The sequence below is a fragment of the Eptatretus burgeri genome, chromosome 7 (genome assembly GCF_056783735.1).
Source record: "Eptatretus burgeri isolate ZD-2024b chromosome 7, Ebu_testis_v1, whole genome shotgun sequence".
Taxonomy (NCBI): Eukaryota; Metazoa; Chordata; class Myxini; order Myxiniformes; family Myxinidae; genus Eptatretus; species Eptatretus burgeri.
The window spans coordinates 14,003,324-14,029,442 of record NC_140967.1 but is presented as its reverse complement, the minus strand read 5'-3'; the positions used below and the strand labels follow the sequence as shown (position 1 = coordinate 14,029,442).

General features: G+C 39.9%; 1 protein-coding gene across 1 annotated transcript in view; it reads left to right on the top strand.

The window, feature by feature from the left end:
• The window catches only part of LOC147022710 (protein-glutamine gamma-glutamyltransferase K-like), a 46,652-nt gene that overhangs the window by 13,181 nt on the left and 7,352 nt on the right, over positions 1 to 26,119 (top strand). Inside the window, exons 4-12 of the mRNA XM_085887507.1 lie at positions 8,668 to 8,786; positions 13,655 to 13,750; positions 14,249 to 14,423; positions 14,741 to 14,879; positions 15,379 to 15,482; positions 15,597 to 15,685; positions 19,408 to 19,564; positions 19,735 to 20,271; positions 20,401 to 20,561. Coding sequence (XP_085743633.1) covers positions 8,668 to 8,786; positions 13,655 to 13,750; positions 14,249 to 14,423; positions 14,741 to 14,879; positions 15,379 to 15,482; positions 15,597 to 15,685; positions 19,408 to 19,564; positions 19,735 to 20,271; positions 20,401 to 20,561 — 1,577 coding nt within the window. The remainder of the gene's footprint in view (positions 1 to 8,667; positions 8,787 to 13,654; positions 13,751 to 14,248; positions 14,424 to 14,740; positions 14,880 to 15,378; positions 15,483 to 15,596; positions 15,686 to 19,407; positions 19,565 to 19,734; positions 20,272 to 20,400; positions 20,562 to 26,119) is intronic.

Sequence of the window (26,119 nt, the reverse complement as noted above, 5' to 3'; positions counted from 1 at the left end):
GATTAGAGTTTTCAGCTGTATTTTTCTTGTTCATCCCCTGTGGCCTCCTCTTATTCTCCCTCTATTTTGTTCCACTACCTTTTATACCTTGCTGTTGGTGTGCCCCCAACCACCTATTTCCACTGTTATTATTGTTCTGTTATGTCCTCGTCAATTCTGTCTCCAAGCTACTCCATGAGCCTCTAATCTACCAAAAAAAAAAAATCAGGCCATTGATTGAGGTATGCTAACCACCGTGGGAAGTAAGTAGAACCTGACATTTCACGCGTTAGCCCTCTTTTGCTCTGAATGACAGGTTAACGTCTGGAACGTTATCTTCTCCTTGCTTCCCACGGTGGTTAGCATACACTTATCAATGTCCTGTTGATTTCATCCATCAAAAATCAGTCTGACTAACCTTCTTAATCTTCCCAGTTTAAGTTTTTCCAAGATGAAGAGTTCCATGATGATGCCTCAGATCACATTTATGTATCAAACACTCTTTCCAGCAGCTTCTCCTCAATCTATTTGACGGTAGTGGTCATATTGGCAGAGTTATCAAAAACAAGTCACATTTAACCCTTTGAACCCTGAGCTCCTCGGACTTTCGGCTCCCACACCCTAGGCTCCCTGGAGAAAAATCCGGCTGCTCAGATATATGAAGGTTTGAAGAGCGGCCAGTAAACCAGGTGCTCAGTTATGTGGAGGTTTGAATAGCGGCTGGTAAACCGGGTGCTCAGGTATGTGGAGGTTTGAATAGCGGCTGGTAAACCGGGTGCTCAGGTATGTGGATGTTTGAATAGCGGCTGGTAAACCGGGTCCTCAGGTATGTGGAGGTTTGAATAGCGGCTGGTAAACCGGGTGCTCAGGTATGTGGAGGTTTGAATAGCGGCTGGTAAACCTGATGCTCAGGTATATGGAGGTTTGAATAGCGGCCGGTAACCCGGGTGCTCAAGTATGTGGAGGTTTGAATAACAGCTGGTAAACCAGGTGCTCAGGTATGTGGAGCTTTGAATAGCGGCCGGTAACCCGGGTGCTCAGGTATGTGGAGCTTTGAATAACAGCTGGTAAACTGGGTACTCAGGTATGTGGAGGTTTGAATAGCGGCTAGCAAGCCGGGTACTCAGGTATGTGGAGGTTTGAATAGCGGCTGGTAAACCGGCCGTCTTGGTTCAAAGAGTTAAAGTCACATTTTACAAGTCCTTATTCACGATTTCCACATTTAAATGGCATTCCTTTTTTCCCATGGTGTGCTTCAGGAGTTCAAAACAAATTAAAAGAAAATGTTTAGACCCTACACTGCCCAGTCAGATTACACAAACATAGCTATTGCTGTCGTAGTCACAGATGCTTCATGGTTGAAAACAAGCTCGAATGAGCTATCCTCGTCCTCTTAATGGTGACTTCATAAAAACGAATATGACGTCATTGTGATGTATCAGGTTTGCGATAAATTATCTGTGTTAATGCCCGGCTTGATTCCCGCAAACAAAATTCAAACAGCTTGCATAGTTTCAGAGATAATGGTATAGGCGATTTCCATTAGCGGCAATATTATGATGTCAACTTTTTTTCTCGGAAGAATTTCCAAAATAGGAGATGGTTACTGCCTGCGCGTGGGCTTTCTGCATATACATGGCGAGTTTCACGAAGATACGATGAAAATTCTGAGTTGTGAAACAAAAAATGTCAAAAAATAGGAATGACGTCATAAAAATTGATATGACGTCATAGTGATGTATCATATGTGCGGTTATTCATCTCTGCTAATGCTCTGTTCGATTCACGCAAACATAATTCAAAAAGCTTGCTTAGTTTGTGATAATTTTTTTTAGGCGATTTCCATTAGCGGAGATATTTTGACGTCATAACTTTTTTTTCTAGGAGGAATTTTCAAAATCGGTTATGGTTACTGTCTGCGCAGGGTATTTTTACATATATATGCCAAGTTTCAGGAAGTTTCGATGAAAACTGTAGGCTGTGAAACAAAAATGTCCACAAGAACTAAAATGTGAGTAAGACTTAGAGATCCTCCACGAGGATCTAAAAACTTTGCACATTTCTATAATCGAAGGCAATAATTCCGTTTGAGAAAGCTTATGCAAATGTACCATTAATTAATTGAAGTACATTTATTGTGTTTTCCCTTCCAGATATCTAGAAAATGCATATTTGTGACTTGCTTTTGATGAGTGTGTATGAGAGTATACTCATCGTCATCTTCAAAAGTTTTCACTTTTAATTCTTTGCAAAAACACTGCGTAACTCCGCAATCAAATGAACGATGTTGTCATGCTTTGAAGCATGGCATTGGAGGAAATGGTCATAGTTCATGAACTGGTAACCCTAAAAAGGCGGAGTTGTTACATGTTTTTCAAAACATCGATTTTCTACTTTGACTACAGATCAGAAAAACCACAGATATCTAGATATCTTAGTATGAGAAGAAAGGTAATTTTGTCTTGTTTAATGTGGGAAAAAATAAATAAAAAATATGCAATAGTTTTTATGTAACAGGTAAATAAGTGATACAAGTCAGGGGTGGAGTAAACAGGTGGAGGCGGCGGATGTGGTGAGTCAAATTTGGAATAAACTGAATTTATTTCAATCAATAAGCTTTAATCTAATCTATTTTGTTATTTTTTTAGGTGAGTTACACTTGGGACTTGCTGTTGCATGATGCAAAATTGATTATTCAACTCGTTATTATTCAGCAAACCCTGACCAATATGTACAAACTCCTAAAAGAGATCTTGTAAATATCTTTACATAGTTTTGTATCGAGCAGATTCTCAGGATTATTTTGGCACTTGAATTGTCCAAAACGGCCAAAGGATAACTGATCCACATCCAATTTACTCAGAAAGGGTGAATTCGAGATAAATGCGAAAATGTGTTTTCCTTGTAATGCATTATCCATTAAAGTTCATAATTAAAAATACCATATTCGCCGTTAATTAGTGGTTTTTGCTAAAAAAATTTTCACACAAGTGCATGTAGCTTGGTGATGTCTATCAACACAGAGAAAACGGAAAAATTGAATATTTTGACCCTGTAACGAAAATGATGACCAGTTCATGAACTACGACCAAATCGTTTGTCCAATAAACATTCGCACGACAATATACACCTCGAGCTAATAAACACCCACCCATTGCGATGAAAAAATATAATTGCAAATGAAGAACATATGTAATGATGTCTGCCTCGAACTCCTGCTATGATAATTGGGAAGTGGAGCCAGTTGTGTTCAGTTAGATCTAACTCTGGAAAGAAGGTCCAAACCTGCTTGTGAAAACAAAGGACCAATCCCCGCGCATTGTCCCTCATTCCTCAAACCAACCCATAATGAGGTCCATTGCTTTTCCAAAAGTGTCATCTGATCTCACGTACACACTTCAACAGAGTTAATGATCGAGGAACTACTGAAATGCAATTTAATTTTATATTTTGAACAATGCAGAACATGAATGGGATCGTTAATTGGACCACGGACCTGCAGTTTTGTTGTACTTTGGCTCTGAATTTCGCTGATTGTATGCTATCTCGTCCTGAGTGAGCATGGGGACACAGTATTAAGGTAATTTTTTTCGTCTATCTACCTTTGTAACAGTCAAACAAAATGAACTCGGTAAAGCGCATACCTCCACCACATAATACTTGACCCAAGAGAACATATCGGGCCAATTACGTTTTTGAAATATCATGCTATACAATATTATATCGTTTTGGGCCCTATCTCTCAATGGTGAAGAGTCACTTAAAAAATTTCTAGTCGTCGGATCGGGATCTGGCTAATCACCAAAATCGAATCATTTTGTCCTTGTCCCACACCGAACCTGCCCACCAAATTTCATTCGGATCCATCCCCAACTTTTTGAGATATCCTGCACAGAAACAGACAGACTGACAAACAAGCAAGAAACATTATTTTTTGATGATGTCATCGGTCACGTGATTTGGCAGCCATTTTTTTTTTAAACCTTCAAAAATCTCCAAAATGGCTGAACAGATCGAGGTGAAACGTAAGACATATGACCGCCTAGCCATGAGGAACAAAAGGTGCAGGTGCAGGAACAAGAGGTTTTACCCTGAAGAGTGCAGCACAAAAAGCTTCAGTCACTATTATGTCGTGTTTGTTTGTATCCATATTGAAGTTCTGAGAATTCTCAAAGTTGACATGTGAAAAGGAGATGGTGTCGAGAATGAAGGATGAACTGGTTTGGCAGATTGAGTTCATTGTGGTGTTATTGTTGTTATTTGAGGTGGTGGTTGGAGAGTGAGGAAATGTTCATTGTTGTTTTCATCTCTTTTTTTGGATTGAGGAGGGGAAAAAGATTAAGCTGCGGGCTCAGAAATGACAATAGTTGGGAGAAGAGGAGCGAAACCGAAGCACATGGGGTAAAAACAGAAACAGAAGCCATAAACCAACGAGCAGAGTTAAAGGACTTTGGGAAAGCTGACCAGCAGAGCTCCAGAGGAGTGGGCCAGACTTCAACAGGAACATAGATTCATCAATACAGCACAACAAAGTATGATTTAACACAGAAAGTTGGACGAAAACACAAACAGCAGCACCGGGACGAAACAATAACGCCACTTGGTAGAGTCCATACCTCTGGCAGGCTGAAAAGTTTACGTTTTTTTGTATCCCACTGATAGGCCGGATCTGCATCCAGACCTACACCAAAATCTAATCGGCTTGTTATTGTCACCTACCAAACTCATCTGCCACGTTTTTCTCACAATCCGTCCACAACCTTTTGAAATATCGTGCTATATATAGTTTTTGTCCCAATTTCTCAATGGTGAAGAATCACTTGAAAAATAAAAAAAATACTCGTATCCAGATCTGGATTCGGATCTTCACCAAAATCTAAACCCACCTGTCAACAAAATTTTGTTAAAATCTGTCCATAACGTTTTGACATATCCTGCTCACAGACAGACAAATAGAGAGACAGGGTTGAAAACATCCATCTACCTTTGGTGGCAGAGGTAAATAATACAGAATATATATTTTCCACCAGTTTCTACATCTTACATACAGACTGGTGGAAACCTTAGATATGATTGAGATAAAAGAAGCAGCTATAGATTAAACCGACGTGGAGAGCAAAGTAGCAAACGCAGAAGCCCAATATCATGAGTTGAACATCCGGGACAGCACACACAATGAAGAATCACCCTGCCTGTGAAACACTGCGATGACCGTTTATAGCTTGGTCAGGATTCAAACCCAGGCTAGACAGCTTCCAGAGGCATGAATACGTACTTCCAGGCCATCCTGCCAGCCCTTTAGACAAGCTGACCATGTGTCCCGTATTTTATGGGAGAGTCCAGTATTTTAACCAAATGTCTCATGTTTCATTTCATACCTTCCCAGGACACCACTTGCCCCGTTTTTCTTGCGTACTACGAACAAAGTTTGAAAAAGGAAAGGGGCTTGCATCGCAGACATGTACAACACCTCCATCATGGCAACAGTATTCCATCAATAATGCCGAGCAGCAGTTTGAATTCATGCAATGGCGTCATGTGACTCATCACACAGGAGTGATGTAACCGTTACTGCATATGTTCAATTTTTTTCATTTTTACCCTCGCCGAAGGGGAGGCTATTGCATTTGGGTCTGTTTGTTTGTTTGTTTGCTTTTGTCCGCACAGAACTTTCGTGTTTTTCTCCGCAACTGCTTGTCAGATTGAGATGAAATTTTCACCATTGGTGAAACTTCTCATGTAGAGTGTTCTAGTGATGATTGTGACTTCATTGGTCACGTGGTGTGGCAGCCATGTTTAAAAATCGGGAAAACATTGGACCTCTGCATCTCTGAAACTGCACCAAGTTAAAATTTGAAACTTGGCACATAGCATGAACTGCTCATGTGGAATGAGAGTGATTTTTTTTATGACATCACAGGTGCCTTCGTTATGACATTATAATTGCATATGTAGAACACTACATCCGATCAGTATGAAAATTGACTGTCATCAAGGGATAAAATTGTCCACAAAGTTTTTTGATGATGCCATGAGTCACGTGATTCAGCAGCTATATTATTTTTTTTTTGTTGTTAAAACCTTCAAAAATCTTCTTCTCCAAAATGGCTGAACAGATTGAGGTGAAACTTTAAACATATGACCACCTAGCTATGAGGAACAAAAGGTTCATAAATATGTCAAAGGTCACATGGTTGGCAGCCATATTGGATTTAGCCAAAAACATTAAAATCCTATTCTCCAGAACGGCTGAACAGGTTGAGGGGAAACTTCACACAAATGTTCCCTAAAGCATGCATGTGCAAGTTTGTTTAGGAATAATTAATGTCATGTGGTTTGGCAGCCATATTGTATTGAATAAAAATATTAAATAATGTTTTCTCTGGAACCGCTTAATCAATCGACATGAAACTTCACAATTGTGATCTAGTAGTGATGCGGAACAAAAGTTTTAAATATCAACTTGATTCGACACATGGTCTGGCAGCCAGATTTATTTAATTTTTTGATCTGGGTTTTCTTTTTTGTTTGTATAATTTTGAATAAGGCTCACTTCGCTATGGCTGGATGGGTTTGACGGTCAAGGAGTAGCAGCTGAAATGTGAATTCTATCCAGGTTACTCCTGATGACATTATCTTTTCTTTTTGCTTGTTTGCATTCCTTCTGATTACTCCAATGCAGGACTATGCCTATTTGGTCTTCCATTTGATTTGAATTGAATTTATTTTAATCCCATTCTGAATTCAATTGAATAATAAAAAAAACGTCATGGGTCAGGGTCAGGTGTCCAATCAAAGCTGGGTTGCATCAAAGTGGGATTTCTTGGTACCCGGTCATCACTGCTGGCAGTTCAAAAGTGGCAGTTTTCATTATGCCTCGTATTAATTGCGTAAGACACCACTACACAAACGCCACACAAAATACACCACACAAAGCACTACACAACACATAACACAAAACAAGTCCCGGCGACGGTCTGCAATCTTTGATTACTCTTTTTCTTGTTTTGCTTGAAAATGAAATTAAGTTTCTGTGGAAACAGTGACGATGGAATACTGTCATCAAAAGTGCACTTACAATAATTTTGTACTTTATTAATTTACATTTCAATTTTATTTCATGAAATTTATTCGTACAGATCTTGGCAATTGTGCCTGGTTAAACCCTCGATGTGCTCGGGAATTCCACAATCATGCCGTCTTATTTTATTAGGCACTGATCTCCTGGGATATTGGGCACAATCCTGGATGGGTCACCACTCCAACAAAGGATACTCGAATGGCTCAATAATCCCAGCAAGCTGGTACTCATTTTGCCAACCTCGGAAGGATGACAGGCTGAGTCAACCCCACCTGGTATTAATTCAATAGCCAAGCAGGATTTGAATTCAGGACGCTATGATCCCATGCCCACCACCCTAACCATTAAGTCAACCTCAGGCATTAATGGTGGCAGAGGATCCTGCAATATGGAGAGATGGCTTTGATTGGTCTCCAATTACTACCTTCATGAGACTTGGTAATGTTCTTTTGTCTGAATATGTGGGACAGGGGTTACAGTTGGTATCAGCTTCAGTTAAGGTATCAGCCAACAGATTGCAACTGATTCATAACCAGGTGTGGAGAAGTTCCGCTATCCACCTTTTCCTTGTTTCTTTCTCCAATTCCTCATCAGACTCTTCATGTTTACCTTGTTATACCCCTCCAGGTAATGGGGAATTGTGCCATCCGAGAAGATGACTTCACCATATGATGAGCTGTGTACCCAGACTTGTATATATTTTCAGCATGCACATTTTCGCTCTTGAAAATTTAGCTTTTATAATTGTTAAAAAAAAAAAAAAAAAAAAAAAAAAATATATATATATATATATATATATATATATATATATATATATATATATATATATATATATATATATATATACAGGTATATATTTGTATAGCAAATCGAGGCTCGTATAAGAGCTTATGCACAGAAACATAACAAGGCATGAGACAAGAGTGGTGAGAGAGGAAAGGACAGAATAGTGGGGAATAAAGACAACAGGATATCTGTGGAAGGGAGAGGGATGGGGCGGGGTACACGGGGTAAACAAGATGGACACTACGGGGAAGTTCAGGAAGTTCAGGACACTACCCCTCTCCCTCCCCCGAAGATTGAAGAGTCGCAAGCCCTTCACTCGAGTAGCTCAAACCCATCACAGAAGACAATGGCCTGAGCTGGGAGGGATGGGGTGGGGTAAACAAGATGGACACGACGGGGAAGTTCAGGAAGGAAAACAGGGAAAACAGGGGTAGTAAAGATCAATATTTTGGATGGGGGAAGATATGAGATGGTGGTGAACGGCGGCTTTGAAGACCTGGAGGGAGGAGTGAGATTAAAGAGAGTTTGGGAGTTTATTCCAGAGGCGGGAAAAAAGAGGAATGTAAAAGTGAAGGTGAGCAGTGATTCTTGATTTTGGGGTTTTTTTTGGCGGGTCTTTAGCCTTTAAATTTTTTTTTTTGAGCATAGCTGTCTGTGTTCTCCAGTGTTGCAATATCTGCTCTGCAACTATAACCATCATTTTACTTGTACTAGTTTGATAGTTCATGGAAAATGCATGCTTTCACATAATATTTTAATAATTATCATCATCATCATCCATCAATCTTGTCATCACACCACAATTTGTTGTTTTTCGGCAGCTGATGTGGTGTACATGAGGGGAGATGAAGAGAAGAAAGAGTATGTGCTGAATGATGGTGGTTGCATCTTTTATGGATCTCACGACCAAATTTTCAGTCGTCCATGGAACTATGGACAGGTAATTGTTGCTTGTTGCATTTTTGACAAATAACCAGTGTGGTGAAATGGAGGTCTCATTGTTTGACATGCATTTAGACTCAGCACAACTATTAGGCTAAGTGGACCCAAGTGACCTCCACCAATCTCGCATTGGGGACACAGTGTGTGTGTGTGTGTGTGTGTGTGTGTGTGTGTGTGTGTGTTTGTGTGCGTGTGTGTGTGTGTGTGTGTGTGTGTGTGTGTGTGTGTGTGTGTGTGTGTTTGTGTGCGTGTGTGTGTGTGTGTGTGTGTGTGTGTGTGTGTGTGTTCATAATGCATATATGTATATATATATATATATATATATATATATATATATATATATATATATATATATATATATATATATATATATATATATATATATATATATATATATATATATATACCAGCACATACATGAGCAGATTTACCCAATGTTACGATGGAAGAGAAACGTGAATATGTAACACCTTGCAGCCAAAGAAAATTTGGAAATTGTAATACCCTCTGCCAACAGCACCAGGTGGCGCTACACGATACACATTTACATGGATAATTTACACTCCCCCCCCCCCTCCAGCCCCAAAACCACGGATGAGGCCACAGCCAGGTAGCCTATGTTTCTCCAGCACAAAGTTGGATTTGTACCCCGCGTTTGGAGTTTGTTACTTTTAAGGGCATGTGGTAAGGGAAGAGTATTGATTATGGGGGATTTTAAATGGACAGGGACAGATTGGGTGGAGGAACAGGGAAAGGGCAGAGCGGATGAGGATTTCCTAGTTTTAATCCAGGATTACTTTTTAAGCCAGTGCAGGGGAGTGCAGTGTTCGACCTCCTTTAAAGTAACGATCCCAGTATGGTGAAGGAGGTGGAGGTTGGGGAGAATTTCCGAGCAAGTGACCATAGCATTGTGTGTGCAAAGATTCTGTTGAGGGATAGAGTTCACGATAATAGGGTAAAGCGATTAGATTTCAGGAAGGCAAACTTTGAGGGTATGAGGAGAGAATTGGGTGATGTATATTGCGAGACTCCAACAACAGGACAATCGGCATCAGAGAAATGGGAAACCTTTAAGGACCAAATGTGTAGAGTGCAGAGTAAGTACATTCCAATGAGGTGTAAAACTACAAGTAGAAAGAGACCAAGGTGGTTGAGCAGTGAGATAAGGAACGCTATTAAGGAGAAGCAAAAGGTATTTACTAGGTTTAAAATAAGAGGACTGGAGTTAGATTTGTATCACTCTCGGAGTAAACAGAGGCAAGTGAAGAAAATAACTCGGCAAGTCAAAATAGAGTATGAGAAGGACATTGCTAAGAATATTAAACATAATAGCAAGGCTTTCTTGAAGTATATCAGGGGAAAATAACAGGTTCAGATCAGTGTGGGCTCATTGAGGAATATCACCGGGAGAATGGTTAGTGATGCAAGTGAGATGGCAGTCTTATTAAACAGGTATTTCACTTCAACTTTTACACAAGGACAGGCAGGAGAATTGCCAATAGCTGAGAGTATCTATCGAGGAGGTGAGGAAGGGCTTTTACAGAAGATCCAGGTTGGAGTGGAGGAAGTAAAGGAACAGCTCGGTAATCTAAGAGAAGATAATGTTCCGGGTCCAGATAATATGCAACCGAAAGTATTGAGGGAAGTGGCTGAGCAGGTAAGCGAGATAAAATAAGTGCAGATTATTCAACAGAGTATACAGTGACAGAACCAGGGGCCATAGCTTGAGAGTTAAGAAGAGGAGAGTTAAGATGGGAGTTAGGCAAGGGACTTTCACTCTGAGAGTAGTTAATGCATGGAATGGCCTCCCTGGAAAAGTAGTGGCAGCAGAAAAAGTCGATAAGTTTAAATTAGAATTAGATAGGTACTGGAAGTTATGGAGATGGAGGGGTATAGGGATGTCGACAGGACTTTTAGGTAGCTTGAGCATTGATGGGTGATTGTGTGTATGTGTACGGAGTGCTGTTGGTGGGGGTCTTGTCAAGGGGTTTGTGTGGTTTATGTGTGTTTTTAACCAAGATCATGCCCCCTCCCCACAGGCATGATGGGCTGAATTGCCTTCACTTGTATTTGATCTTCTTGTATTTCCTTGCAAATATGTGGCTGTGCATAAGAGACAGAGAGAGACAGAGAGACATAGATTTTTGCCTTTTTGGAATATATATATATATATATATATATATATATATATATATATATATATATATATATATATATATATATATATATATATATATATATTCTTCTTCTTTCGGCTGCTACCGTTAGGGGTCACCACAGTGGATCATCCATTATGATCCGCATAGTGATTTGGCACAGGTTTTACGCCGGATGCCCTTCCTGACGCAACCCTGGTCGCCTCTTACGACACAGGGATTATATATATATATATATATATATATATATATATATATATATATATATATATATATATATATATATATATATATATTTAAAGACCACAAGGGGAAAACCAGAGATGTCAGGATAAGTCAATTTTGAAGAAACTGAAAAACAAAGTTTCAAGACTTTGGTGGACTGTTTAATAACTGTCATATAGATTTATTTTCCAGTAAAAGGAAGAGTGATCATTGGCCGATCAAATTATGCATGTAGCATTTGCCAAGCTTCTGTGTTATTTAATTTAAGAGCAAAGAACGAATCAATGTTGCAAACTGACATCACTGGTTATTCCCTTGTTTAATAATTGCCATGCAATTTTCACCCAGGATGTGTAGCAAATTCATGCTTGTTGGTTATTAGCATACATTACATGACTTTGCTGATCACAGATTATTTTTTTCAACATTAAACGGTCATTGTTTTTTTGTTTGATTGGGGTTCAACGCAATACTCAAGGGTATTTCGCTTATATGACGACGGATTCTCCATTTCTTACTCCGTACTACTTAATATGATGGAAAATCGGGAGGAAACCAAGGATAAGCCACCCCCGCGATAGCCAAAGTCACATCATGTGACTCCCTCATATACCTAAGCAGGTTGATTGGGCGGTAGGTACATCGAATGAGGATGGGTACTCAGACGTGCTAACCATTAAGCCACGGCGTGGGTCCCATAAAAGTCACAATAAAGGTTTGACCAGGCTTGAACCCCGATATGCACCAACTACGGAGCCCATGATATAACCAAATAGGCAATTGTAGTGCTCAGAGTTTATGCTGTGAAAGTTTTACAACCTTTCATTTTTTAGTTTCTCAAATCTGAATATTATGGTGGAACAGTTAACATGAATGAAAGGGAGGTAACCAGGAGTAATGTACTGACAACTCTGGGTTTCTACTTGTTCAGCTTTGACAACACTTGTTTTTTCATTGCACGGCTAAACTTTATACCATATAAATTATGTGACACCCCTGGTTATTTGTTTAAGTAATATTGTGAGAGGAAACCTTATGTTGCCAACTATTGGCAGGTGCAATAACCCTGAAATTTATTAAAAAAAAAGTGACATCTCTGGTTTTCCCCTTGTGGTCTTCATGTATATTTTTATATATATATATATATATATATATATATATATATATATATATATATATATATACTTATAAATACATACAGTATTGTAATGGTCATGGGTCTTCAAAACAATCATGAGAAGGAATCCACATCCATGTGGGTAATTTGACATGATTTGTTGTTTTTATACACCTGACCGCAGTGAATTAGCATGACAGAAATGGCTGAGCGAGCCGACAGGCGATTCACTTTTCACAAGCGCTTTCATGCATATTCCTGAAAACGTTTCTGGCTCACTCACCTTCATCACCATGGACTAGAATGTCCTCAATAATGTAATACAGCTTACAGTTTACATTGATGGCAGCATGGGCTGGCAGGAGGCCCTGGAGTTACACACACTCACCACCACCTCACCTGGGTTTGAAACCCAACCAAGATACAAACTGTCATCCTGGTGTTCACAGGCAGGGTGATTCAGCATTTTTTTATGCACAGAAGGAGGCCATTTGGCTCATCATGCTTGCACCCCACCAATGCCAGATTTAATAAATCCAGCAATACCCTTCGTGTGCAGTCTTGTGGCTGCTACACTGGTACTTATTTTGCCGACCTCAGAAGGATGACAGGCTGAGCCAAGCCCCTGGTATTAATTTAGTGGAAAACGGGGCTTGAACTAAGCTGTTAGTATACTGTCTCTCAGATGAATTTTAAACTGGTGTCCTGTCTGCCGTCATTAGTTGATGAACAGTAAAGATTACATGGTGACCTTCATGAAGACTGCTCAAGCAATCACTGGCACAATGGCTAAAATAATTCCAAAATTCCTGCCCCATCACAGTTTCCCTGTTCCAAGGGAACAAAGTGCAAAAGGATCAACCCCTAATAGTGTCGCTTCACCCCTTCGCTTGACATGGTGATTAGTAGTCATAGTCATAGTAGTTGACAGGGCATCATCATCAAACTGTACTGCTGGGATGCATTCAACGTAAAGAAATTTAAGCAAAATTGTCATGGAAAATTTTTGCAATATGATGCTGTCATTTAAGTGCCATTTTACTCTTAACTAATACGGTATCTCAAAAACTCTAATCTTAGCTCTCATCGGATAGAATGGGGCAAATACGCCCTCATCCCCCCTTCATATATCTTATATTCTTCAGTCCTGGTTACTTGCTCAGTATCTTGTACATTCACATGAGAGGACTCTGGATGAATCTGGGGTCAGAATTTCAAATGAAAAATTTCCAGTGCAGTGAGCAAGCACTTGGTACGAGACACTATATGAAAGCGGATGACAACTATATAACCATAACATTTGAGATGAGTGCAATATGTAATGTAACAAATGTAAGAACTGATGTATTTTTTCTCCTCTTTTTGAAGTTCGAAAAGCCCATTCTTGATGCAACTTTGCTGCTTCTGCAATCCACAGAAAATCGAGGAGATGCTATCAATGTTGTTCGCACCATTTCTGCTTTGGTAGGTTGGGGATAAAAGCTCAACCAAAGCCATTTGTTTGTTATCCTTCTCTCTGTCCACCCCTTCCTAATACTTTTATTGCATTCATTCAAAAATAAAAACAACTGTTTTGGTTGTTGCAAAAAAGTATTCTGATCTATTGAGATATTTCCCAAATATTTAAAGGATTCTGATTTTTCTGCCCTTAAATCTCTTCTAATGAATGGTTTCCTTGCCTCTGTAATGGGATATTTTGGCGTGATATTGCTTCTCCGGTGCACAATTAAGTCACTTATTTAACGAAGGTGAGAGAACTAAAAAGTGAATAATAATCAAAAAACAAATCCACAACAACCCCCCCAAAAAAACATTTCTTGTGTTCCCCGTAAAATAATGTCACGAAACCAAAATATTTACACACTACATTTTAATTATTCCACTTTATTATCAACAGCATCTTCATTCATTAACACTTTCTTTTGAAAAATGTATAATTTGGGTTATGCCCTTTCTAACCAGGTTAACGCGAATGATGAAGGTGGAGTTCTTGTCGGTAATTGGGGAGCGACTTTTTCGGGTGGCATCTCGCCAATGGCATGGAATGGCAGTGTCGAGATTCTCCGTAAATTCTACAAAACCAAAAATTCGGTGAAATATGGACAGTGTTGGGTGTTTGCAGGTGTTGTGACCACTGGTGAGCACAATCACAGCACATGCATTCTGTTTCGCCATTATATTAGGTTTTGGTTAATGCTCGTGATTGGTATTAAAAAATGAATTAACAGATTGTGTATTGACTTTTGTAACCCTGCTCCAAGAAAAGCTATGTTCCTGTCGGTGCTGATTAATTATTATTGATGCAAATATCTGACTTTTCTGCAGTTCTTGATTTGACTCTTAATGGAATTAAATCTGCAATAAAATTGTCATTCCCACGCACTAATCTTTTTTATTTTTCGTTCTATTAACATTTTGATCACCCTCAACATATTTTTTGCCTGTGTTGTTCAGTGTTACGCTCCCTGGGAATTCCCTGCCGCACCATCTCAAACTTCTCTTCTGCTCATGACACGGACAAAAACGTCACCATTGACACCTTCGTGGATGAATACTTCAATATCTTAAATTCACTGACGAGTGATTCCTACTGGTGATTATACATTTCTGATTTGATTCATATACGGAATTGTGCTTGATATTCGAAATGAATAATGATATATGACTGAAATCTGTTGATGCCTGATGTTGGCTTAATGGTTCGGGTGGTGGGTTTGGGATCCTTGGATCCTGAGTTCAAATCCCACTCAGCTGTTGCATCGATACCAGGTGAGGTTGACTTTGCCTGTCATCCTTCTGAGGTTGGCAAAATGAGTGCCAGCTTGCTGGTTTCCTGTGTCGGAGTGTTGACCTGTCCAGGATTGTGCCCAGTAGACAAGGAGACTGCTTCGGCAGCATCAACGCTCTGCACAGAGTATGGTCCCAATTGATGGATGGACTATACTGCAAATCTTTTCTTGTATTAAAAATGAACAGTTTTAAGATTTGTTGCTTTGAGAGATCTCTGTCGATGGCATACTACTGCTGATGCAGTAAAGATTTGAATGATTGCAGATTTTAAAGAATTCAAGAAAATGTCGATGTACTTTCAGGAACTTTCATTGTTGGAATGAATGTTGGATGCAAAGGAGTGACCTTGGATCAAAATATGGAGGTTGGCAGGTGATCGATTCCACACCTCAAGAAAGCAGTTCAGGTACTTGGAACCAGTTTTCTGTTGTGTGTAATCTCACTGTCTCACCATTATCAATAATTTTTGTAAAATCAATGATGTAAAATCATGACAGGTTTTCATTTTGTTTTTGAACAGGACTATTCCAGTGTGGACCAACTTCTGTTGCAGCGATAAAAAATGGAGAGATATACCACGACTATGATGGGAATTTTGTGTTTGCTGAGGTAGGGTGACTAATTCAATTTCACGATTCACACAATTATTTAACTTCTAAACCAAGAAATAATACATTTGCTTAGGATTACTCAAGTGTTGTTGATTGGAGAATTTTGATTTATGAGAAATTTGACTATGCAGAATCTCACTGGCAGAAGGAATGCTTTAACTGGGATTTTATTTCACAATTTAGTTGTTCAATTCTGCAGATTTTTTAACCCCTGACTAAAAAAACTCCAAACTATCATTGTGGTCATTTACAGACAAAGTGTTTGTTACAAAACAAAAAGTTATTAATCAATTAAAGTCCCATCCACAGGTGGGTGCAACGCAAACTCACATTTGTTTATAAGATATGGCACAGTTAATAAGTAAAGCACACCACAAAGGAAATTATGGCTGGCTCTTCTTCTCCCATCCTCCCACCTTCTGCTTTACCATTTATATACTCAATTCAACAACATTTGTAAAAGCCCATCCCTCCATACAAACTACTTATAATTTCAATGGGGTTCTGTAACCAGATGCTGGTAGAAATTTATCATCAACACGAGATGTTTCAATTTCCAGAAGTAACCAGAAATCTTTCGAACTCTGACGATCTTTCCACACAACATTGAGTCAAACTATTTGCCACCTTTTCAGTCGAATTCAGTTTTACAGTAAATATCTTTTTATGTGATTTCCCCAAAAATATACGAAGCTCGCCATTTTGACACACTTTCAGTCACATGATGAGCATGACCTCTGCAGTTTAACATCAGTACCTTGTCCTGATGTTGTCACCCAAATTTGGTAACATTCTGACTGGTGGTTCTGGAGAAGAATTTTGAAGGATTTTTTTTTTTTTTGATTTTCACAAAAATTTACCTTTTTTCTTTTTTGAAGAAGATTTTTGAAGGAATTTTACTTTTGATTTTCACAAAAATATACTAAGTCCACCATTTTGATATTTTTAGTCATGTTATCAGCATAATCTCCACAATTTAACATCCCTATCCAGGCATAATGTTTTAACTCAAATTTGGTGGCATTCTGACTGCTGGGTCTGGAGAATAAGATTTTGAATGAATTTACCAAGTCTGCCATTCTGACCCACTTAAAGTCATTTGACTGGAACGAGGTTTGCAATCCCCATTGTAATTCTGGAGCGGAACCTTGCTGCTGAACAGCTGGATCGGCCCAGGGGTTTGGCAGAGAAGTCGAAATAGGAGACCGGTGGAAGGACAGACAGATAGAAATTGCACGATGACAAATTCCAATTCCGGATAAGCTAAAAACAGGTCGAGTGTTCAAATTGTGACAATAGCATCACATTTAGTACACATGCTATGACAGGTGCTAAATATGATAAGAGGTGGACCCAAACAAAATTTGCCTTTTGAGGTGGCTTTGCACCATATTTTCAAATGGCTGCTATGCAATTTAGAAATACATTTCTTTGGCCACATCTGCAATTTTAATTAACATTTTAAAGTGGTTTTAAGTGCTCAATGGGTTTGAAGTGCAGGCAGTCCAACCTCATAGCCGGAATGGAATACCCCATGGGATGAGGTTGTCCTGCAATGGGTAAACTGATGTAAAGGCCCTGTCACACCTTGACGTTTTAGCCAGCATATGCCGACGTATGAAAAATTTGGCGAATACGCTGGTACACGTCGAATACGTTATGGGTAAGTTTTGTATACGTTAAGAGCATGCTGAAGCACGCTGGCATACATCGTAGTACACCGAGCTTGGCGACAAATTTTAAGCATGCTCAAAATTTTTCGACGTATGCCAGCGTATGACTCACACGTTCCGCATATGCTGGCCATAAGTTGTAGGCACGTTATGCGATCGTTGAAACACGTCGACACACGTTACTTGTAAGTTACTCATAAGTCAAAATACGTCGAGGTAATGTTTAGCGTACCCGAAACTTATTTCTAACCTATGAGTAACGTGCTTTGAAACTATGTGGAACGTATCTCCAATGCATATTGACATATGTAGATGTATTTAACGTCTTCTGGACAGCCACAGAACTTACTGAGCGTGTTACTAACTTACAGCTACCGTATAATGGCGTATTGGCAGCGTTTAGGAGAATTGATATGTAAAAATGGGCTTCACAGGAGGAACCCGTCAGTGTTCCAGACTCCATTTTTTTTTTTTCGGCATGAGGTTGATGTTGACACCGATTTCTAGTGCGGTTATGATTTAAATCGTCGAGCGGCAGCCTATTAATAGGCTATCCCACGTGATCGTCGGCAATACGCTGCCGTGCGCTATGCATAAGTTCGACTATCGTTGGCCATAGGTTGTGAACGCCGACAACACGCTAAGCATTCGTTAGTATAAGTTATCTATAAGTGATCAAAACGTTCTGTGTACGTTACTAATATGTTATGCATACGTCCAACTCATTATGAATATGCCCAAAACTGAAACAAAAACATCAATAGTTCAGCGTACGCCAGCGTTTTAGATCAATTTTGATACGTTGTCATACGCTGGCTAAAACGTCAAGGTGTGACAGGGCCCTAAGAACAGGCATCAGATTGCTATTTCCCATTACACTAGACAATAAGAAATTCGCTACTGACATAATGGTATGTGTCTTCGACTAACTCGAGAATGGTGATTTTAAATCTCAAATCAGAATTAATCCAACACGTAAGGATTTTTAGTTACAGAAAAAATTGGGAATCCAATGTCACATATTTTGAGTGTTCTTTTTAATACGTACTGCATATACTTCAATATTATAATACAGTACATATTATTTTTTAATATTATTGAATGTCAGATTGATAAGAAAAAGTAATAAAACCATTTTTTAAATGCAAAAGGATGTATAGCGATATTCCTCCAAAAGAAATGTATACAAGGTCGGGATGGTCACAATAAATGATCATGTGAAACCATCCCTTCATCTTTCTTTGACGAATGGTTGTCCCGAGAAAATATACTAACTGTGTGTGTGTATTCAATTTGGGTCACCCACTCAAGTCCAGGTTATTTAGTCTTTAGTAGACCATCAAAACATCAAGAATGTTTAATTCTGTATAAAAAATTAACCCAGAGTGCACCATGCCAATTATGGACCAAATGGCCTCATGTCCTTGTTTGAGATTGGTTTCTTCTCTGTCTCATGTTATGGAGCAGTCTCATGTTGTCGGTTTATTACATCATTTTCAGATGTATAAACACACATACATACAGAGAATTGCTTTGTGGGGGGTGGGGAGGGGATATTTTATGCCCATGACCTGACCCTGGGTACCCCCAGTACATATGCAACATTTGATGGAGATTGGTCCAAAGGTGTGGAAATGTATAGAAATCAAAGTAGAAGCTTTACATACACACACACACACACACACACACACACACACACACACACACACACACACACACACACACACACACACACACACACACACACATTAATTATTCAATGAAAAGATATAAAAGTTGGCTTGCCTTGGACTATTGTTAGTTTCTCATTTGTATAACTTTTTCAATGCCCTTGTACAAACTTAATTGTATGTACCTTACATGCATGCAGTTATTTAAATATCCTGTTGAAATAGTTATGGTTATACTGCAAAGTTACATAATATTCAAGAGTTTCATAATTATAATGGTTTGCAGATCTTTTGGATTAAAACTGGTGACGATTCACCAAAATAATAATTGTATACGGAGCTCATGCTCAATGGTCTATGTGCACTTGCTGTTCCAGGTGAATAGTGACCAGGTGTACTGGGAAAAGAAGACCGATGGTTCGGTTAGAAAGATATACACAGACAAGACTGTTGTTGGACAAAACATCAGCACAAAGGTGATGGGGAGCAGTTCTGCAAGGGAAGACATCACACTTCAGTACAAATTCCCAGAAGGTAAAGAAATTCCACGTCAGGAATAATTTATTTTAAAACCTCTTCATGTCAGCTAGATCAGCTTAAATACTCAAGGTAGGGGCTCACCATTAGAGCTTCAGTGAACACCTTTTATTGCAAAAATGAAGCAGTTGTCTGTCCTTTTTGAGAATAAATAATTTGTATTTCAGGTTCCGAGGAAGAAAGGATGGTTGTGCAAAAGGCAACACGAATTGCAAATCCTGACAGTTGGTTTTCAAGTGGAAGAAGTGATGAATTTTCCTTTCCAGTTGAAGCTTCATCAAGAATGTCAAACATTTCAAATGTAGAAATGATGTACAACTCAGATAGGTCGGCTGATGTTTCTCATCGATTGGCACGAATGAATGATGATCCAACTATCATGTCACCCATGACAACCTCCATTGGGCCAGTGGCCATGTTTGATTCGTCTCGCCTTTCACGTTTTGAACGTCATGGAATTACGGCAAACCGTGCAATATGTGCCATTTCGGAGACTCCAGACCAAAGCACTCAGCTCATCATTGAGATGAATGAAAATACGACTGTTGGGAAGCCACTGAATGCCAAGGTTCGGGTCATCAATGAGAGCAGCGTGATCCGCACGATCAAGCTGAAAATATTGGGCCATGTTGTCACTTACACAGGGAATATCGTTGGCAAGTTTTACGACAAAGACGTCGAACTAAAGCTTCAAGCTTCACAAGGTGAAAAGGAAATCTGGCAATTCATTGAATTTTTGTGACTTAACAAAGTATTGTACTTTTACGCTTTCCTTTGACATAATATTGTAAGATTATATGACTTTGCCAGTAATGTTTTTTTTTATATTGCAGAACAATACGTCCAAATTATGGTTCAACCTGAAGAATACTTAGAAATGCTGGTGGACAACTTTTCATTGAGATTTACTGCACGGGCTCGTACCGAAGAAACTAAATCAGTTGCAGCAAGCATTCGAAGATTCCGCATTTCTTCTCCGGAACTCAATATTACAGTAAGTTTCCTTGTCAGATGTTTCCTTTGGTGGACATTTAAGGTGCTGTGCACTTCCGTTAGATAACTTTCAATAACATTATAAATTTTCAATCAAAATACAAACCATTTCATTGAACAATGTAAAGTGAAAACTGAATTGTCTGGTAAAATGTCAAGTTAAGCATGTGAAACTTCTTTCTCAGAAACACTTATTAAATGGATGAATAAACAACTATTGTGAGATTGAAGGATCATCCAGAGTTGGTGTCCTTGCCTCTGAAACGTTTTTGTTTTGTTTGATTCCAAACTACAAACCTGTGCGTTGGAGACAGGGTATCGCCATCCTTTAGAAGGGACATTTATCCAGCCTCGCATTGACTAACACTTGCTTGTGGACATTAAAGTTCGCAATGTCCCTTTCATTAACAGTCAGACATTGTGTGAGGGTCGTAGTATACAGAGGGTCATTCTGAATCACTCCCGAAAATGAGTTGTTGTTGGTGTTGTTGTTGTTGTTGTTGTTGTTGTTGTTTTGCCCCGGTCAGTCTACTCGAACAGGCCCGCAGCACAGAGATAGCCGATCGATCTCCCAAGAGCGACTCAGAGATCCCTCACATATATGATGTTGTGCTCTTGTCTAAATGGAGCCAGGACCGTGCAGTCTTCCATCATGTGTTTTGTTGTTTGTGGTGTGGCCTGGCAAGGGTTGCAGGTGCCATCAGTGGTGTCGTCGAGTCTGTGTTTGTAGTGCAAGAGTTGTGGGTGGTATACATAGCGGAAGCGTGTAAGGTGAACACAATCGGACCTGGAGAGTAGTTGGTCTTTGTCATGGATGGGTGGGGGTTTACTGTCCAGGATACTTTTTAGTCCCAATTTGTTGATTGCGTTCATGGTGATGTGAGTGTGGATGTTTTTTGTAGTTTCCGTTGTTCATTGGGGGGATGTTTTGGAGGATGTCACTGTGGTGTCTTTGTGGAGTTGCTTTTATGTGTGTGGAAGCCTGTGGGTGGTTGTACATGTAGTGGCAAGGGTGATTCGAGTTGGCACTTGCCATTTCAACGAACTGTAAGATGCCCCTTTGCGGTGGTTGCACCCACCAATGCAAGACGGGAGCCAAATCTTGCCCATTCTTCCCTGCTGCCTAAAATGAGTTGGCCCAGCTGGTAAAATGATATTAAAATCTCAGGCAATTAAACAGGCTGAGTCAATGCATTTTGTTGAGTAGGCCAGTAACATTTTATTACAAGTAAAAGTTGTCCCCTACCAAACTTGACAATGTTGTGGAACGTTGGCGGTGGCTTTTTTTTCTTCCACCCTCACTTTTTCACCTTTATTCGCTTTTAATATATTTTCTCTGCAACCACTTGAGCGATTGACACGAAACTTTCAACATAGTTGTGTTTAGCTATTTAGAGGTTGTTATTTTTAAAACAAAGTTATATGAGTGTATGGAAAATGCAGCTGGCATTCCAAAATGTCCGTATTTGGAGGCATGTGTTGCATGCGAGGTGTTTTACGTACCAGGAATAAATGGCCTGGACCTCGCTTCGCTGGGCCTCGGCCGAATAATTCGAGTTTAAAATTATCTTTTGTCGAGCTCCTGTTCGTAAAATGAGCTTAAACTCTCTTCCACGCCATGTTAAAATTTTATCTTGGATTTAATCTGATGGAGAAAGCCCCTTTTAAGCACTCACTGATTCACTGATATGAATGTTTAGTACTTTTGACTTGGACTAGAAAGTTGAAATTTTGCATAATGATCTGATGCAAAGCCACAATTTCAGAAAAAAAAAACAATCACAAAACTGTCTTTAAACAAAAATATCTGCAAACAAAAGTTGGCCAATGGAGCTTCGTTCCCTCAGCCAGGATGGGGCGGAACTTGGACTGTCCTGGTGGTACATCGCATCCTCAGTTGGGCGAGGGGCGGAACTGGGATCACACTGAAATATAGGGCTCATGCTGCTCATTAATCATTCTTTATTTATTTGACTTATATTTTTTCTTGCAAAAGGCAAGCACAATCTATTAGCATGATATACATAGGTGTTCTCTCATGGATTTGTCTGTGTTTTTGTGTTGTTCGACACTGTTCCTTCCCAATTCCATATCCAGGTGATGCAAGACACCATCGCGGGTACCGAAGGAAGGGAGTACGCAGTTTTTATGCTGTTTGTGTGTTTTCTGTTTGTTTGTCCCGGCGATATCTCAGCCATCCTTTGAGCTTGGAAGCTGAAATTTAGGGACAAAAGTGAAGATTTGCGACGGAAAAAAACATTATTTTTAATTTTTTGATTAATCAATTAATTTATTAATTACTTAATTATTATCGATTTCGTAATGACTTATTTATATTATTTATCATCCTGGCAATATCTCAAGCACCTTTTGAGCTAGGAAGCTGACATTTGGACATGACAGTGACCAAGTGATTTGGCTCTAAAGAGTATTTTTGATTCATTGATTAATCAATTCATCGATTAATTATTTTCTTTATTGTTTGTCCAGGCCATATCTCAGTCATCCTTTGAGCAAGAAACTGAAATTTGGGGACAAAAGTGAAGATGTACTTTGGCAAAAACTTTGTTTTTTACTTTTTTGATGAATCAATGAATTGATTCATTACTTAATTATTCTCGATTTATTCATAACTTATTAACCTATGCCAGTGAAGATGGACGGAGGTTACTGTTTTCACCACTTTTTGTCTGTTTGTTACTGACGAAATCTAAATATTTCGTAACTATATTGATCAGTTCCGTTTCTGTTTGTTTGTTTGTATGTTTGTTTGTGTATTTGTTACTTACGAAATCTAAAGATTTCACTCAAGCCTCAAGCATTTCACTCAAGCCGACTGGCAGGGTCTCCGAGCAGCCATCTAACTTACAGACTGGTCTCCTATCACTACTTTCTCAAACATCAACTCATCCTGGGAATTCTTTCAAAGAAACTTGCTCTTCCTCATGCACAGATTTATCCCCTCTCGTGTTCAGTTGTCCTACCCTTCCTCCCGCCCTTGGTTTACTGAAGCTTGTGGCGAGGCAGTTGTCCTGAAACAACTTGCCTTTGCCTCATGGAAAGCAAACCCAACTGAGGGCAATCTCAGTTCCTTCCACAAAGCTTGGCACAAGTGTGTATCTACCCTCAGGAGAGCCAGAAAACAACATCTTTCTCATCTCAAGTCTGAACTCTCAAACCTCTCTCCCTCCTCAAAATCCTGGTGGCGTTTAATCAAATCTGTTTCTGGTGTATGTTCCCCCTCCATCCCCTCCCTTACCTCAAATGGCCGCACTGCTGATTCCACACGTGATAAAGCTGAATGTCTAAACTCGATGTTTGCAGCTAAATCTTGTGTCCTAAACCCATCACTTTCTCTACCACCTCACCCAGTCGCACCCAACTGTCCCTGGACTCTGTGTCCCTTTCTCCTGACAAGGTGGAGAGCTTGCTTTCAAACCTCGAGTCAGATTCTGCAACCGGTCCAGACGGCATCAGCCCACGTGTCCTCAAAGCCTGCTCTTCTGCTCTTGCTCACCCTCTCTCTGTTCTATTCACCCTCTCATTTGCCATCTGCTTGCAAGGTCATCTGCCATCTGCTTGGAAATCTGCTATCACTGCCTTGCATAAAAAAAGGTGCAAAAACAGATCCCTGTAACTACAGACCAATCAGCCTTCTCCCAATCATCAGCAAGGTTATGGAATCCATCATCGCTTCAGACATGAAATCCTTCCTCTTCTCCAATGGCTTGATTTCCAATCATCAATTTGGTTTCAGACCAGGTCACTCTACCCTGGATATCTGCTTCTGCTCTCCCATCAATGGATGGAGGTCCTCAATGCCAGACAGGAAATCCGAGCCGTATCCCTGGACATATCACGTGCTTTTGACACAGTCTGGCACCCTGCACTACTCACGAAACTCTCTTCCCATGGTATTCAAGGCCATCTCCACTGATGGCTCACAGACTTCCTCTCCTGTCGCAGTCACCGTGTGGCCCTAAATGTAGTTCTTTCATCCCCTCTTCCTATGCAGGCTGGAGTTCCTCAAGGTAGCGTTCTGGGCCCTGTTCTTTTTCTGGTTTTCATCAATGATCTCTCCGACTCTCTGGAAAATCCTCTATTTCTCTTTGCCAACTACTCCACCCTCTGCCGTACCATCTGTCATCCCTCAGACCGGCAAGCAGCAGCTTCTTCGCTCACTGCAGATCTGGATAAAATCACAAACTGGTCCAACACGTGGAACATGTCTTTCAATCCAGACAAATCTCACACTCTCACTAGTCTCTTTGAAAGGACTGTTTAGAACCCCCCCCCCCCATCCACTTTCTCAACAATCCTCTTGAAGAAGTCTTTTCTTTCAAGCTTCTGGGTCTCACTATCTGCAATGACCTTTCCTGGGAAAGTCACATTTCCAACCTTGCCTCAATAGCCAGTCGCCGACTGGGAATCTTCCGTCGTGCAAAGTCCTTCCTCGGCCCTCTTGAGCTCCTGACCACTTACAAAGCTTTTGTCCATAGCCTGATGGAGTACTGCTCTCCCCTCTGGGCTGGTGCTCCTGCCTTCCACCTTTCTCAGCTTCACGCTGTCGAAATCAGGGCATTTAAGATCATCGGCATCTCCCGCAATGAAGCTGAGTCTTTGGGCCTCTCACTCAATCACCGCAGGTTGGTCGGTGGTCTTTCTGTCTTCTTCCGACTCCTCACCAGCATTGCCCCCCTGCTCTCTCTGCGATTTGTCCCCACCACATTTACACAGGGCGCTCAAGGTCCACCAACAACCCCCTTCTGGTAAAACTACCAAAATCACGAATCACTGCTCATCTTCACTCTTTTATTCCTCTTTTTTCCCGCCTTTGGAATAAACTCCCTCACTCTATTCTTTCCCATTCTTCCCTCCAGGCTTTCAAAACAGCTGTTCACCACCACCTCTTATCTTCCCCCATCCAAATCCTCGATCTTTTCTACCCCCGATAATCCACCCAAGCCCACTTCCTTCATTTCTCCTGCTTTCCTTCCTGAAAGTCCCTGTAATGTCCATCTTCTCTTCGCCATGTTCCCCGTCCCATCCCCATCCCTCTCCCTTCCACAGTTCACCTAATGTGTCTGTTCCCCACTGTTTTGTCCCTTCCACTCCTCCCCTCTTGTCTCATGCCCCCTTGCTGTGAGTTGTGTGTTCGCTCTCATACGAGCCTCGACAAGCTATACAAAAAAAAATTTGTTAGAGAGAAAAAAAGAAAATTTTGCAACTTTTTTTCAAAAAAATTTCGATTTTATTTGAAAAATATTTGATTTTTTTTTTTTTTTTGCATTTCTACATGTTTTAAGTGATTTCCAACCCCCACCCCCCAAAAAAAAATTTGTTAGAGAAAAAAAAAACAAATTTTGCAACTTTTTTTTCAAAAAAAATTTCGATTTTATTTGAAAAATATTTGATTTTTTTTTTTTTGCATTTCTACATGTTTTAAGTGATTTCCAACCCCCACCCCCCAAAAAAAATTTGTTAGAGAAAAAAACAACAAATTTTGCAACTTTTTTTCAAAAAAATTTCGATTTTATTTTAAAAATATTTGATTTTTTT